Here is a 15,557-nt window from a genome sequence, read left to right as displayed (position 1 = left end):
ATAACATTGGAAGGAAACGTATCCGTCAAGAACAAAATGACATTGTTCCTGAAATAGCAGGTGTCTGATAAGATCGGGTGGCCACTTTACCTGTGATTTCCGTTCTTTACCATCATTGAGTCAATGATTAATAGCCTCGAGAGCAAGCCATTGCCTACCAGCTTATCTAAGGAATGCACACATGGCTGACTCATCTGAAGGATATGAGGCATAAGGAAGGACTCACCTACCGTACAGCACTTAGGAGATACGCTGAGTATCTCTCATGTGTATAACACATCATTCCACATATGCACCACAGTATTACAGGAGGCTTACATTCCACGTCTGATTGTTGATGTTTATCGGTGTGATTCATCTGAGCTTCATGAAGAGAACCATGTTATTCAGAAACCTCAACATGAATGTATGGAAAGCTGTGGGTAGTTGTAATTGCAAGTTCTCCGAAATGACGTAACTCTATACTTTAAGTTCCACATATTAGTACGTCATGGAGTGTACAGTTCATAACAGAAAAAGACGGAGGATAATGCACGAGGGCACGCACCCACAGACACACACATACACACACACACACACACACACACACACACCCGCAACCACCTAATTTACTGTAAGTTTCTCATGGTGCTTGGTTTTCTAACTCTCCTAACTGCCAATGAGTTCTTAAGGTATAAATACTGTGTGCTATTTAGATTGGATTGGATTAAGTTGTTTTTGAGATTATGGTCACTCTCTGTGCTCACCAGCCCCTGTGTGAAGGGGACATACTGGTAGACGTAAATGCATATTTATAAACCAAACAGAGACATGCTGGTGTTGGGGGTCTAGAAGTTCAACAGTTCTTTTCTTTCATTTTAGACATCACTATGAATGATCCCCTTTCCTACCAAGAAAACTAAGAAAACAGACTTTGATTCAAAATAAGAAACAAACAGTAGGTTGTATATTTAGGTATATGACAACACGTGTACACATGTGGTGATGCAAGAAAAGAATAAAACCCTTGTGGTTTCAAGAAGTGGAGTAAATCAACTTAATAAAATATACATTAAATAGGATTAATATATATAAGAAAATATAGTTAAAAGGATGTGTAATATACAAGTAGCTACGGTACATAGACCCTTGGTCAGGTGTAGGCAAATAATTGGCCCACATATAAAAGCTGAAGTTTTACTTTTATAGTTCGCATCTTCAAATAATTTCTCATAAATCTACTGTATTGACAAGACTTAAGTAAATCCCAATCAATATGATCTTGTAACATCTAATAATAGCCAGTAATTTGCTTTTTAATCTCAAATATGTGGCAGTCTAGTTGGCGGATACATTATTTTTCTTGGGCAACAACAGCATCTAAAACAGCACTTTCAGTCAACCATGAATGAAGTGAGCCAGTGTTATTTTTGAGTCGTTATTCGCAAGTATTAAATAAGCTCTTGTGTTATGTGTCCTCTGTTAGTCCTCACTTATTAATGGAAAAATGACACCTGCATTCAAATACAATCCTAAAAGTAGAAGGGCACTCAGAGAGCATGGATTTCCATCGAGGTCAGTGTCAAGCAACATACGCCAGACTTCTGAGGAAAAAATTCAAATATATGGTAAATGATCCCCAAATATAATGGGTTCTTGTTCTTCCCCGTCCCTCCACCGAGTTCGATGGAAATTTTTCTGGTACTTTTTGCATAATCCCACTGACAAATAAACAGACAGGGTGAAAACACAGAGGTTACAGATCTAAATGAAATAAATAAATATAAATAAAACACCCACAGCACACAGTAGATAGCTGTCAAATTTGTATTCATTCTCTGCCTGCCTTTGCCATTTCCACCAACTGTCTTGTCATTTCAGACCCTACCACTCCCATCTGCCCTGCAGTAACCTCAGCCCTTCCCGCTTTTCCAGTCACCTGATTCCCTCACACACACTGCTCACCTGTTGCCCATTCCCTTGTTAGTTCCCCAGTAAATATACCACTCCACCAGTTCAGTTGTACCATCCCAGTCATAGCTTCCCAGCCTTTTCTGTACCCACTTGTTTTAGCTGCAATTTTTTTCCTGCCCCTTTTTCCACCTCCTTTTTTTTTTGGATTTCGTCTTTTGCTTACTCCCTTTTGCCTTTTTGCCTTTCTGCCTGCCTGTTACCAACCACTGACTGTCTAGTGACTTCGCCCCTCGATAAACCCTTACCTGCCCTTGCCTGCATTACCTTTTACTAAAGGTGGTGAAAGGTGAACTTTTTAACAGTGTCTCTGAGTTGTGCATTTGAGCTCTATGTGGTCTGAGCCATGACAGCACAATCTGGCCAGTATGGACTTGACGGACATCTCCTATGCACCTTGACACACTGCTCAATGTCAGTAAACCACCATGAGACAATTGACTTTCACTGACTCACCTCATTTTCTCCTTACCCTTGGCTGTGTAGGTGTAGCCGGCCTGGCCTGACACTCCATCTTGCCACACACCCAGTGTTGGTTTATGATAAAGGCTGAAGCGCGGATTTATTCTCCCAGGGTTCAGTACAGCAACCTCTCATGACCAGGTTTCTACATGCGCACCTCTCCTCAATGGAGCCTGATGGCAAATGAGTGTAACTCTACCAATTACATTTACCACTCTCTATCTTACATCAATAAACAAAATACTTCACATTTTGATCGTAAAGTTACAATTACAGTATCCCCATAAAGGTTATCCTGTCACCCACTAGCAGCAATTTTATGAAATACTATGAAAATATGAACATACATTTAAAAAAAATACACATATACATTTATAAAAACAACTAAATGATCAATACAAAACAAATGAACATAAAAAAATAACAGCGGGAGCTCATGTGTGTAACATAGTAATAGCAGTACAGCCACTCCTCATGGTCTAACCTCTCCTCAGCAGAGCATGGCGGCAAATGAGGAGAACAGCACGAATCTACAGGAAGTGACACAGCCAAGATGTCAAAGGTCTAACAACAAGAATACAATGAATTAAATAAAAGCTCCCCAAAAGAAATACACATTAAAAGAAATATATACAAGGAAATAATAAATTCTGCACAGAAACAGATTTTTGGTGAAATAAAAATTTATTACATAAATATATGTGTTACATAGGTATAAACCACATGCCAACTGGTCCACATGTGCTCTTCTGGGATGGAGCCAACACTGACATGCTGTCCGTCTGAAGTCTACATTGTCACACTCAGAACTCAGAAAACTTCAGACTGTCCTGACCTAACATCCCCTCAGAGTACCTGGATTTTAAAGAGCTTATCAACAAGGCCCAGACTACTTCTTTGGGGTATGTGGTTTCTCCTGCGCTTACCCCCGGGTCCCACCAGCAGCCCCAGCATTTCCTAGGGTTTTCCAGCTTTTAAAGGGCTACGGCACCATCGTGGACCACAACCAACCAACCCCCATTCAAGTTCAACAGCCATCCTCACCATCCCTATCCCCAGTCACCCGTCCATGGTCAAGGTCCACGCCTCTGATGTGGGGTGCGGGCTTTTCTTTCTCAGCACTCTGAGGCGGACCAGAGACTTTGGTAAACAATGGTTACTGCAAACTACTAGCTGTCAAAGTAACCTCTGAGGAGTGGAAATACTGAGAGGAAATCCACACTGCCAAGTGTCTGAACCTCCATCAGGTTAGATCGGCCCTGCTCTTCAACCGGTCTAACTTTACTCTCTCCTCTTGTCTGGGTTAAAAAAATGTCAAGTCTAACACCCTCTCCTGACCAGTTCCAGTCTGAAGAGCTCCCTGCAGAACCAGACAGAATAAGCCCTTTGTCCTGCAGTTAGGACGGTCACCTGGGTAAAATCTTCTCACGTCACTTCCCCTGTTCCCTCTTTGTTCCAGCTAATATTTACTCTCAGGTTCCCCTGTCAGGATCACCCCTAGTCTAACATCTCCTTCGACTTTGTCACCGGTTTGTCACCATCTGACATCATCCTTATAGGTTGATTCTCCATGTTAGCACACTTCCTGTCATTACAGAATTACCATCTGCTAAAGAAATTGCTGAATTCATGTTGCAACATGTTTTCCGCCCACATGGCCACCCGAGAGACATAGTCTCTGGCTCGGTGTCCTGGAAGAAGTTTTGCAGCCCTGAGGGATCTTCTTCTGTTAGCTCGTCCTTCAGCCTTCACTCCCCGACCAACATCAAGTCTGAGTGGCTCAACCAGGAGTTGGAGACAGCGCTGTGCTGCTTTTCCTCCCAGAACTCATGGTCCAAATAACTTCTGTGGATGGAGTACCACCGGCCTGTCCCTCACCCAGTTTGCCTGGCTGCCAACCTTCTCTCTTCCTCAACCAGGAGAGAGAGGTCAGTGCCATATTTTCAGAAATGTGATGTTATATAAATTAGGCTATGAATCATATAAAAACAAACTCTTAAGTAAAAATCATCAGAATACAGATAGGGATGAAACTGAAAAGTGTGGTGTATGAAAGTTCTACTGAAATGGAGATTTCTGGTATGAGAAAAAACTAATTTTAAGAAAACAGCTTTTATTGGAAACCATTAGTTACAAACACAGTATTAAAGGAATTGACCATGTATGGATCTCATATCTTTGTTCAGGAGAGAGAGGGAGAGCTTTACAACAATACCTGTGATGACATGGTGCAGACATCGATTATGATGCTGCATGTTGCGTTAGAACGCTAACCTTTGGTGAATTTAGGAGAAATCTGCAGACCAAAGTGTAGTAAAATAAACTCCTAAATTACATTTTCTTTCCACTAGTCTGAAAGTAGACTTGTCATGGAAGCGAAATAGCCCAAAATCTAAAAATTGACCAGTACATGAAAATGTATTTGCCTGCCGTGTCTTGCTTTAAGTTACAATACATGTGAAAACCAAATAATGAAGGCAGAAGGCTGACCTCTAGTGTTTAAAAAAGGTGTGAGAGAGCTGACCTGGTGTCACCCTGTTATCCAGCCAAGGGAGGTGATCGAACGAGCCATTATCATGTGACAGGGCGATTTTGAGTGAAGCACAGGGGAACAATTTGTGCACCCATAAATACTCTGAAATGCCCCTCCCATGCAAATATTCACATATTTCCCTTATGCTTTAAAGTTTTTAAGAAATTTTAAAACATAAAACATTGTTTTTTGGCCCAAAAATAGCCAGAAATACATCAGTTCTTTTTGTTATTTCAGACTTCTTATGGATAGATAAATAGATGCTTAGATGGATAGCGAGGCCAATATTGGACTCTAAGCTGTTGCTGACCGACGTTTTTAGCACAGAAGGTGCTAAATAATCTGCTGAATCCCACTTTAAGTAACCTATGCTTATTGAGAGACTGAGAATAATGAAACCCCACCTGACATGTATACTCTGTGTGCCTGAATAAAAGAGTCCACTAATCCTTTAAGCCAATAAATGCAGGACGCAGACACAGAGACGAAGGACAGAAGTCAAACGCAGTTGCATGAGCTGTCCCAGAAAATATTGTGTGGGTGTGGAATGCATTAACCCTTCCTATTTGCTCTGTAGTGATTCAGCACACAGCTAAAGGACAGCTTACAATAAGGCATGCCAGGAAAGACAAAGAATTAGGAGTGACTGAGGTGTTTCTTTTCACACTGCAGCTTAAGGACACACACCAACTTCAATTTATTGGCTGAATACATGTTCTAAGGTGAAGCTTTAGACATTTCTGGAATTAATACCCACTGTCACAGCAGAATATGAAGCTGTGCTGCCACTCAGTGCATTCTTCCTGTTGTCTGTCAGTCCTGCATCTGCATAATGAATCACCCTACTTTTGCAGAGATGTTAAAATTTACTACTGTTTTTATTTCCATATTCTGATACTAGATACTTCTAATCCACAACAATTCAGCAGGAAAATGTTGTCCTTAATAGTCCACTGCATTTATATTTCACAGTTACTTTTGAGATCAAGATTTTTTATTAAATTTTATTAAACTAATCAACAGCTCCACCTTGACAACATTAAAATGCTGCTTAAATATATATATTTATGACAAATATGACACTCTGTAGAGAGACACTCTGTCACTCTATAACACTGATACTACATTTTGCTATGATAAGTAAGATTGGGTTGGGTATTTGCACATTGTGGCATTGGTACTTTTACTTAAGTAAATCTCAGACATCTAATTACAAACTATAACAAGAATGAAAACTTTTCAATATCCGCTCAACCTTTTGACCCTTAATTCCTCCATAACTTGATTCATTTAAGTGCCAAACCACAGAGAACCTTTACTATTATATATGTGTGTGTTCTTACAATAACATAGTAAAAACGCATTAAACCTTGACAGGATGTACAGATGCTCCTATGTTCTACTTTTTATCTGTATTTGTTGAAATGCATTCCTTTAGACTCACAAAACCTTTTCTGTCTTTTTAACTATAAAAATGTTTTAACTTAACTTTAAAGCTATTTGTGAGAGGGAAAATCATACTTTAAGAAGTCAGAAGATGCTACAGTGTGATTTTTGTATCAAAAATAATAAAGAGGCACATGATAAAGAATCACTAGATATTCCCCACCCGTAGCTAGCGGTGTTTTGTGTTTTGAAAGATTCCCATCATGTGTTCATTTTCGTGTGAAGCTCTATGCCTGGAAGAACTTTGAATTCCAGACAAGATCATTTTATTTGAAAGTTCATCTCGCGGGGATTTAGTGCCCTTGCTTAAGTTAACTCTTAACATGCTGTTTATGATAGTGAAATGCAACACAATAGCTCTTGTGTACTACTTTTGAATACACAAGGCTCTTATCGACTGCCCAATCAAGTGATGTATTACATCTCTGGTAAAAAAAAAAAAAGAGAGAAAAAAATTTTCAAAGTTTGGAAAAAAAAGAAATATTCCGTTCTTTCTCTCTCTCTTTCTCTTTTTATCTTTCTCTATTGCTCTTCATTGTGTGTTGTCAGGCCTTTATCAAGTAGAGGCTTCTAATTCCTGAAGTGAAATCCTCTTAGGATCTCTGCTCTATTTCTGTTTGGTCTATAGGGTCTTTTTTGAAATCTCCATTAGACCAAGCTCATTGGCTGGAAAAGACACACGCATGCACACAAAAACACACACCATCCAGCAACAGATAGCACAGTGAAGTGATCGAGTTTGGACCAGAGCAAGGTTAACTACTGACACAAAGGGAGGACTTTACTGTGACTGTGTGAGGTAAGAAAAACTACATTGACTTCTCTTATTTTCTGAAAACAATGGAGAGAAATCAGCTAAAACTTGTTTATAAATGTCCAGAAAAATAGGAATCAGTTTTGAGTGGCTGTAATAAGAGTTGTAAGGAGATAGAGGAGAGAGCTAAGAAGATAAGACATATATTTGACATCGATTTTGGGGGCCATCTTGATTTTTCATGTGTGTATTTTCATTTACACAATGTTACAGCATTAAGTATCAAATAAAGGTTTTATGAATTTTGTGCTATGTCTTTATTATCTTGAAGCAAAGGCTTCTGCAAAGAATAAGAACAAAGAATTCTTTCTTTTGGTGCTGATATTAGTCATGGGTCTGTGTCTAATTGAAAGTCAGCTGTTTACAACAGTTTATTGTCTGTCTCTCAATCACACACAGACACATAAAGAACTGAAACGTATATGCGACTACATTTGCTCATAGTACAACTAATCATGGCAAAACTCCACTTGTGGATTAGGGGGTTAGAGGTGGCCACAAAGATCATCAGACCAGATCAGCAGCGTGTACGCAGGAAGGAAGACTGCACTAACTGAGACACTGGCATGTGCTATTTAATCCAATGAGATGTTGGCTCTGTATGTGTCACACATTACGAAGCAGTGTGAGACCAAAATATTCTACCTCTAAAGCAAATACAGTGTACATTTTCTATATGTAAATATATGCAAAAACAATTAAAATTTAGTAGAGGAAATCGCCCTTCATAATATGGTTTTCATAGTTTAGTTGCCACTTTTTCCATCTTAACCCTGAGTGGTCACAGCAAGCAAGACAGCCCTGTTGCTGTGCAGTAATCCTCTTAGACCATTAATTTAATTAAATATCATGGAGTCACTCGGTATCCAGGATCTCTGTCACAGTGCAAAGAGTTTAAATCTGTTGCTGTACACTTGTCTAATTGAGAACAATGAAAATATACACGTGTTGCAGGTCATTAACAGTTGAGTGTTCAAGCTGAAATTAATCATTCATTCTGATATCAGCAGCACCCACTGTGCACATTCGTATGAATGACCTCTTTCAACTCATTCTCAATTTTGTGTCACACAGGTAGCTAACCAGGAGAAAATGTCTGCCAAAGTGATCGATTTGGAAGAGACCGCAACCCACACAGGTGAGTAGAAGCGGTGCTTTCAAATATGACGCAGTAACATGTTTGTCTGTTTAATTAATTTCTTTACAAAATGGTATTTTTATGAGGGCAAAAGCATCGTTCACAGAGCAGTTGACTGTGAACAGATAGCAGTAAGACCAAGGCAGAGTGGAGGACAGATCTGTAGAGCTTTGGCAGTTTAACTGATGCTTTAATCTTCTTTTTCTTAGACAGCACTGGTGCAATTACTGAACTTCCTAGAAGGTCGAGACGAAGCTTTGATCCCCACATTAAAACAGGATACAGTATCCACCAATGACTCATAGTGGCACATTGTCATTTAACAAAGTAGTAAACCAGTCTTGAAATCTCACATATCATTGGTTATGTGAGAGTAAAGTTTGAGGATGCTGCTTCATGAAGCCACAACTAAGTAACTTCTGCTGGAGTAGGATTGAATAGTGTCTGCTTCCAGAAATGTTTTATTGTTTTCCTTTTTTCTTGCCTGTATCAGCCTTTACACTGTCTTACTAAATAATTCAAGATATGAACTGTAATGATAATAATAATGTCCTAAGTTATTAAGATTGAATAAACCACATACAAAATGCAAAAATAAGTAAATTACAAGAAGGATCTAAAAAGTAAAGAGCATATTAAAATAAAACCAAAACAGGATAAAAGCATAGTTACAATTTAAGAAAAGGTTCTCCAATAAAAGTAAATGTTAAGAAGGGATGTTAAAGAGGCGAGAGAGTTGGCTAGCTGGAGATACACTAGTCACTATCCTTCAGTTACTGAATACAGATGCTATGTTTCTTCTCCATAGGTCCAAAAGGAGTCATCAATGACTGGAGGAGGTTTAAGCTGGAAAGTATGGACCAGGAAAACCTGCCACTTGCAAAAAAGGAACTTCTCAGACAGATGTCATCCCCCAACAAACCAAAAGATGACTCCAGAGCAAACCTTAACCGCAAGGTAGAACCCAAAGCTTACAGCAAAGATGGCAGACTTTTACTTTGATGGGCAGCAAACATCATTATGAAACACCTATGTTTGTGTTTATGAGAAATGGATCTCCAGTGTAAGTTAAAACAGATTCAGTCACAAAAAGTTTCTTGTTGGCAATCAGAGCTTCTTCATTATCCCTAGAAATTACAAGTATTGTAATTCCATCACCAGTCAGGATGGTAATTGTTGGTCTAACATCTTTTTATTTTTCAGATGAGTGTCCAAGAGTACGAACTGCTGAAGGAGGAGGACGAGGGATGTCTGAAGAAGTACAGACGGAGGTGCATGCAGGAGATGCATGATAAGCTCAGCTTTGGGCCCAGGTTTGAAGGTGTGCATGACCTGGACAGTGGAGAGGCCTTCCTTGAAGTCATTGAGAAGGAGCATCACAGCACGGTGGTGGTTGTCCACATCTACAAGGTTGGGGTCAAAGGTTGTGAGGAGCTCAACAACTGCCTCGACTGCCTGGCCACTGAGTACCCCACCGTAAAGTTCTGCAGGATTGATGCTGTTTCATCCGGAGCTGCCGAGCGGTTCTCAGATGAGGTTTTGCCTACGCTGCTGGTATACAAGGCTGGAGAACTACTGGGGAATTTCCTGGCCTGCACACAGCACCTTAACGAGGAGTTCTTCGCCACTGATGTGGAGGCTTTCCTCAACAGCTACGGCCTGTTGCCCGAGAAAGAGCTGCCTGGCTTGGAAGACGAAGAGGAAAACGATGTAGAGTAAACAAAGAGTTTGGCTGCTGTGGAAAAAAGGAAGCTGTCTCGCAGAGCTGGATAGAAACCTATGAAAGACAATCTACAACATCAGACAAGATATTTGTTTGGTCTTCTACAAATACAAAAACCATAACATCTCCACTAGTTCACTAGTGTTTGAGGGTGGTGCATTAAAGAAATTTTACTTCCTGGTTGGTAAACAAATCTCAGTGTCCCAGGTCTAGGTGCTCTCACATATGGGTGTGGGTTACAGTAAGGTGAGGAGATACAGCATTTATGTCTAAAAATATAAAACAAATCCCCTCACTGCCACCCAAACAAAAGCCAAACCAGCTAACTGCTTGGACCCATGCCCCATAACTAACTATAATTACAGTGTTTTATTTTGTAAAGTTAGGAAATATTACATACTGTATTTACTTGTAAAAAATGTTAATTCATAGACTTTTTGTTGTATTTGATTGGATAGATCTGTACACGTTATTAATAAATGCAGGGTTCATACAAAGTGACATCCCTCAGTGTTAATATTTAAATATATGTATACTTCAAGTTTTTTTTGCCAAAAAAAAAAAAAAAAAAAAAAAGAACCTTTAAAGAGATATATAGAACAGGTACTCTTAAAACTTAAGAGGCCAAAGCACTCTGAATGTGGAAAGGTTTCGTGTAAACACATCTTCCAGCTGTCTGGTCCGACACTACCTACCCTTGCTTCCTAAGCGAGTGTGCTCGGAGGTTCATGTTGTGTCTGGAAAAAACATTCATGAGCCTCTGGTATTTTAACATCATCAGTAAAGCGTCATCAGAGAAGAGTTCATCCATTTATGCGTATTTTATATTGTGTGTGAGAGTGTGAGAAAGTCATGGAAATAAACAAAAAGGAAACCGTGGGTGGTTGGTTTTCTCACTTAGCCAACACGTCCTTGACTCAGCACAGTGGTCAACGTCATCATCATCATCATCATCATCATTGTCGTCGTTTTGAGTTTGTTATGGATGGTTACTATTTTAAACTGTGTACAGAATATGATGAGAAATACTCTAATATACATGTTGTCCAGAATAACAATGAACAATAAAATAACATAAAATATAACAGTTTTTGCATTGCATTTTATTAATTTACAAGACTAGAAGGTCTGCTGGTTGCTCCTATAAAACCTTCATTTTTGTATGAATTAAACAAACAAGATATGGCATGTTAACTAGTGAACTTTAAATCTGCTGGTAGGTGGATTTTTTTTATTCTTTGGACAGAGCCAGACCAGCTGTTCCCCCCTGTTTCCAGTCTTTGTGCTAAGCTAAGCTAATCAGATACTGGCTGTAGCTTCATATTTAGCGTACAGACATGAGAGTGGCATAAATCTTCTCATGTAACTCTGCAATAAAACTAATGAGCATATTTCTCTGAACACTGAATCGATGCTTTAAGTATCTTTGCTCAATCTGTGATTCCTTTCAGACGGAGTGTTGCAAAACTCACCTCCTCCTCACTCACCGCTACTCTATCACCACCATTATCTGGAGATTGTCTCAGAAGATTCAGCCAAGAAGGAGGCTCTCATTTCACCATCACCACCAGTGTCTAGACAGAGATGGGGTTCTTACATAATATATCTGTTTGCATTGGCCTGCATTGAGTGTGTTTATGCATTTAAATGATACAAAAACTTTGTGTGAATCTCAAGGTTAGAACTTCACCCCAATCTTCTGTAGGGATATTTTATTACATCAATTCAATCTTTATTAAGGACACAGCTCATGGGCGGTCGTTTGTTAAGAAATGATTCATAAAAGACCATACATCTAAAAATATTTAAATTGTTCATTGCATGAACTTTCTTCTCACCTCAGTGGGTTCAAAACAGAGACACCAAGGGAAGAAACTGCAAAATGCAGACATGCAGGGATGCATACCATTGCAGGAGGCTTCCCTCTCCTCTCCTGCTGAAGCAGGTTGTCACATGTTAAGTAACCTCTTAGTCTTGTAGCATAGACTTGACTCCCCCATGACCCCAGTGAGCTGCAGGCATGCCAAAACCACAACATAAAAACTGCTTCAGATTGCAGTACTAACCGACAATTTGATATGTCGTGAATTAAATTAAGTTGCCTCATATCTGTAGAAACGGCCAAACACATTACCACACAAACACATCCACTGCTACAGGAAACAGAGGTTTGTTACAAAGACAGATCATTGGCTCTTACAAATAGCTGTAGAAGGGATGCGTACATCTCTATATTATCATTAAGGGCCACTTCAATTTTGTATTTATAAAACTCATTGAGTTATATCTCTTGATTTAAAAACTGTGTATAACATAGTCATAATATCAGACAGCAGCATGTAATGCTTCATCAAAGAGTGGCATTTGAAGATTCATAGTGCAGAGATCTATGATGAGGTCATCGGGCTAATCCTCTTACAGGATTAAAGTTGTAGTTTTAGTAGTACCGGTAGACAGACTGCTTTTACACATGTTTACATCCATAGACAAAAAAAGGCTCATAGTCATCTTGATCTGAACGTTAAGCTGAATAATATGGGATCATACACAGTATACCTGTACCTGCTAATGCACCTCCGAACACGTTTAAAAGTGGCTACTTTCATTTGTTTTCCTGTAAATAAATTATAATAATCTCTGACATGTTGCCTGCAAAAGGACTCTTGACTTCTAATTATTGTAAATTCAAGAGTTAGTGAACTGTGACACGCTAACACATATTTCTCTGAGGATATACATGTGTTTGTGATTCCACACTACCGCATCTGGCATGGTTTGCTTAGCCTCTAGCAGGCAACAAAAAGCAACACGCTACTTTCACATAGTAGCGTGTCTAAGGTTTATCAAAACCTTTTTTGAGGCCTCCCACAAAAGCAGTGAGAGGTTCTCTTGAGGTGCCCAAACATGTCAGCCAGACTGGTTGCAAAAGTGTCAGCCAACTAGCCAAAACATCCCATTTTCACTCTTCAGACAGTGTATGCGTATCACCGCTGGCCCGCAAAGTTCACAACAACTAGAGGCAACAACAAGAAGCTTCTACGAATATGCCTCTGAGCTTCAGCCACACATCCCAGCCACGCAGTATACAATATGTGGCATTATTCCAATAGAGACTAGAGTTCACTGAGTGCAACAGAAGCTTTTGAGAGTCCAAGCAACGGTTGAAGATTCACCTCAATACAAGATGACTCATGCAAGCTCAGAATCAAAGATAAACCATTAGCAAGTACGAAAGTGTATATTGTGTAGAGCATAATCAAAGCGTGGGCCTTTTCCAAGAAACAGGTTTACAAAGTTAACTAAATAACTTTGCTGAGTAAAACCCTGCACAGCTCATGCACATACTCCTCCAGATTTGGGGGAGTTTCAGCTTTTGCTCAGCAATCTTACCGAGATAATGCAGAGAATTTCACTGTCGGAACAGACCCCACAGCTTGATTTGACTCATTACTCTCCTCAAACAAATGTTTACCTCAATGTTTACTCCGTGCGATGACCACCTGATCCCACCCCCATTTCTGACGTTTTGATTCCGCCTTGGTTTATACTGCTTCGCTAATTGGAGGACTTTTTGTGTGTTTTGTGTTTGGACTCTTGGAAAGCCCAGCTGCCACGCTCTAGTTCTCCCACATAAAAAGCAATTTCTCTGGTGATGTCATGACATGGCAGTAGAGTCCTGGTTCGAAGCTTGTTTGCCCCTGTGACCAAATATGGACAGCGGGTGTAGGAGAGATGACACAACTACGAACTGTGATCACTGGCTGTCATCATTAAATCAGTAACTCATTTTAGTCACATTGTTTAGGTATCTGTAAGTCCCTGATGACTCACTGTTTCAATTAAGTAATGCAAATGTTACTGTTTGACTCATTTACTCCCGATGAGATTAAACTTGCACGCATTTTGAAAAAACATACCTCAACTGAATGGAAAGAGTGGTTACATTGCAACCGCAACATAAACACAGGAGACTATTGTGTTATTGCTAAAACAGTGTCTGAGAAAACTGCTAAAAAATAACAGGTGAAGGAGGAAAGGAAAGATACGAATCAGTTGTATGAGGATAAGAACGTGTATCAATGTGTATCAATGCTGCAGAAAAAATAAATTACAGTGCACATTCACCACAACATATCACCTTGGGTTGGTCCCACTGGTGTTTTGCACACTAGATGACTTTACTATGCTCTGAATGAATGGACAAATGTGGAGATGGATGAATCCTTACACGTTCAAAGTGTCATATAAGAGACAGATCATTGTTTTATTCGGTGCTATAGAGAACCTGGAAATTGGAAATCACTTGTCAGGATGAATCACACCTCTTTCCCCTCACTGACTGCAGTGTCTAAGTGTCCATGCGTCTGGGTTTCACTCCTATGACAAGTGCTGACAACAATCAACATGGCTGACTCAGGTTTACACAGCAATGTTGCTATAGGTTACTGTAAGTATTGGTATCCAGGCGTGACAGCTGAGTGTAAGAAAAATAGCTCTGCTGCCTGGAGTGAACCTTTGCCTTAGCACCTCTCGTGTTCGTGCCGCCTTTTGTCTCCCAGAAGTATCACCTTGGTTATGAACCAATAAACCACTGAGGTATTTGTCAAAACTGGCCCAGACAGGGTCTGAAATACCTTTTAGGCATATGTCACCAGGGACACAGTTAATAAATGACTTAAATTGAAACAGAAGAAGCAATTAAAGCCTACATGTGGAATAGCTGAAACTTAAATTCAAAGTTACTGTACACTTGAAAAGAAAGCATGCTGTCTGATGAACTTTACACATTCACTCTTCAAGATACTCTTGGGAATTTCAAGAAGCATTCTTGGATATACAGAAGGACATGGTCTGCTGCTACAAGCATTAAATAAAAAAAAATCAAAAACGCACTTTATGTAATGGGACAAACTATTTAGTGGCATATAAGATTGTTTAATTTATTGTATGAAACTTTGAAGGTGATGAAAACAAGGTCAATCATTATTAGTAATTCAAAGATAACAAAAACTCAAAGTTTATCTATTAATGTAATTTTTCATGTAAAATTTCTCCTCCTACATTATGGTGTAAAAGTTGTTGCAAAGCTTTGTTTGCACTTCTAGTGTGTATTATGCTATTATATATGTATATTTCATTTTAGCCTCAAAACAGTCAAATTTAAGGACGTTTAGCCGAAAAAATAGTCTTTAAGTGTAGGTGTAATTGTAAAATTTAAACTCCTCTCTATGTTGTTAAACACCCACAAAGTCCCAGAAGGATTACAGAGGACATGACATGAGTCAGACACTTTGAAGCTCATTGTGGCAACAGAGGGACACATACTAGTAAAAATGTCCATATTTCCTCCTCAACCCTGTCTTTGCTTAACAAGGGTATCTACATATCCTACCAGTTTTAACAATGCAATAATGTGACATTTTACTTATGAAGCCTTAAGCTGTTATTTCCTCATGAGAATGGACTGAATCATATCCAATGTCAATCTTGC

General features: G+C 39.4%; 1 protein-coding gene across 1 annotated transcript; it reads left to right on the top strand.

Moving 5' to 3' along the window:
* Positions 1 to 7,123: 7,123 nt before the first annotated feature.
* Positions 7,124 to 11,151, top strand: pdcb (phosducin b). Its single transcript, XM_056379474.1, has 4 exons — positions 7,124 to 7,190; positions 8,280 to 8,343; positions 9,152 to 9,300; positions 9,547 to 11,151. The coding sequence occupies exons 2-4, from the start codon at positions 8,298 to 8,300 to the stop codon at positions 10,060 to 10,062; spliced, it is 711 nt and encodes a 236-aa protein (XP_056235449.1). The 5' UTR covers positions 7,124 to 7,190; positions 8,280 to 8,297; the 3' UTR covers positions 10,063 to 11,151.
* Positions 11,152 to 15,557: the final 4,406 nt, after the last annotated feature.

This window comes from Seriola aureovittata, chromosome 6 (genome assembly GCF_021018895.1).
Source record: "Seriola aureovittata isolate HTS-2021-v1 ecotype China chromosome 6, ASM2101889v1, whole genome shotgun sequence".
NCBI classification, from domain to species: Eukaryota; Metazoa; Chordata; class Actinopteri; order Carangiformes; family Carangidae; genus Seriola; species Seriola aureovittata.
The sequence above is the reverse complement of the archived record's forward strand: the minus strand, read 5'-3'. Positions and strand labels throughout refer to the sequence as shown.

Bases quoted from the DNA above. Each gene is read 5' to 3' on its own strand.
- pdcb (XM_056379474.1), top strand. From the start codon at position 8,298: ATGTCTGCCAAAGTGATCGATTTGGAAGAGACCGCAACCCACACAG. The intron at 8,344-9,151 runs GTGAGTAGAAGC...TCTTCTCCATAG, and splicing joins AGAGACCGCAACCCACACAG to GTCCAAAAGGAGTCATCAAT. The intron at 9,301-9,546 runs GTAGAACCCAAA...TTTATTTTTCAG, and splicing joins GAGCAAACCTTAACCGCAAG to ATGAGTGTCCAAGAGTACGA.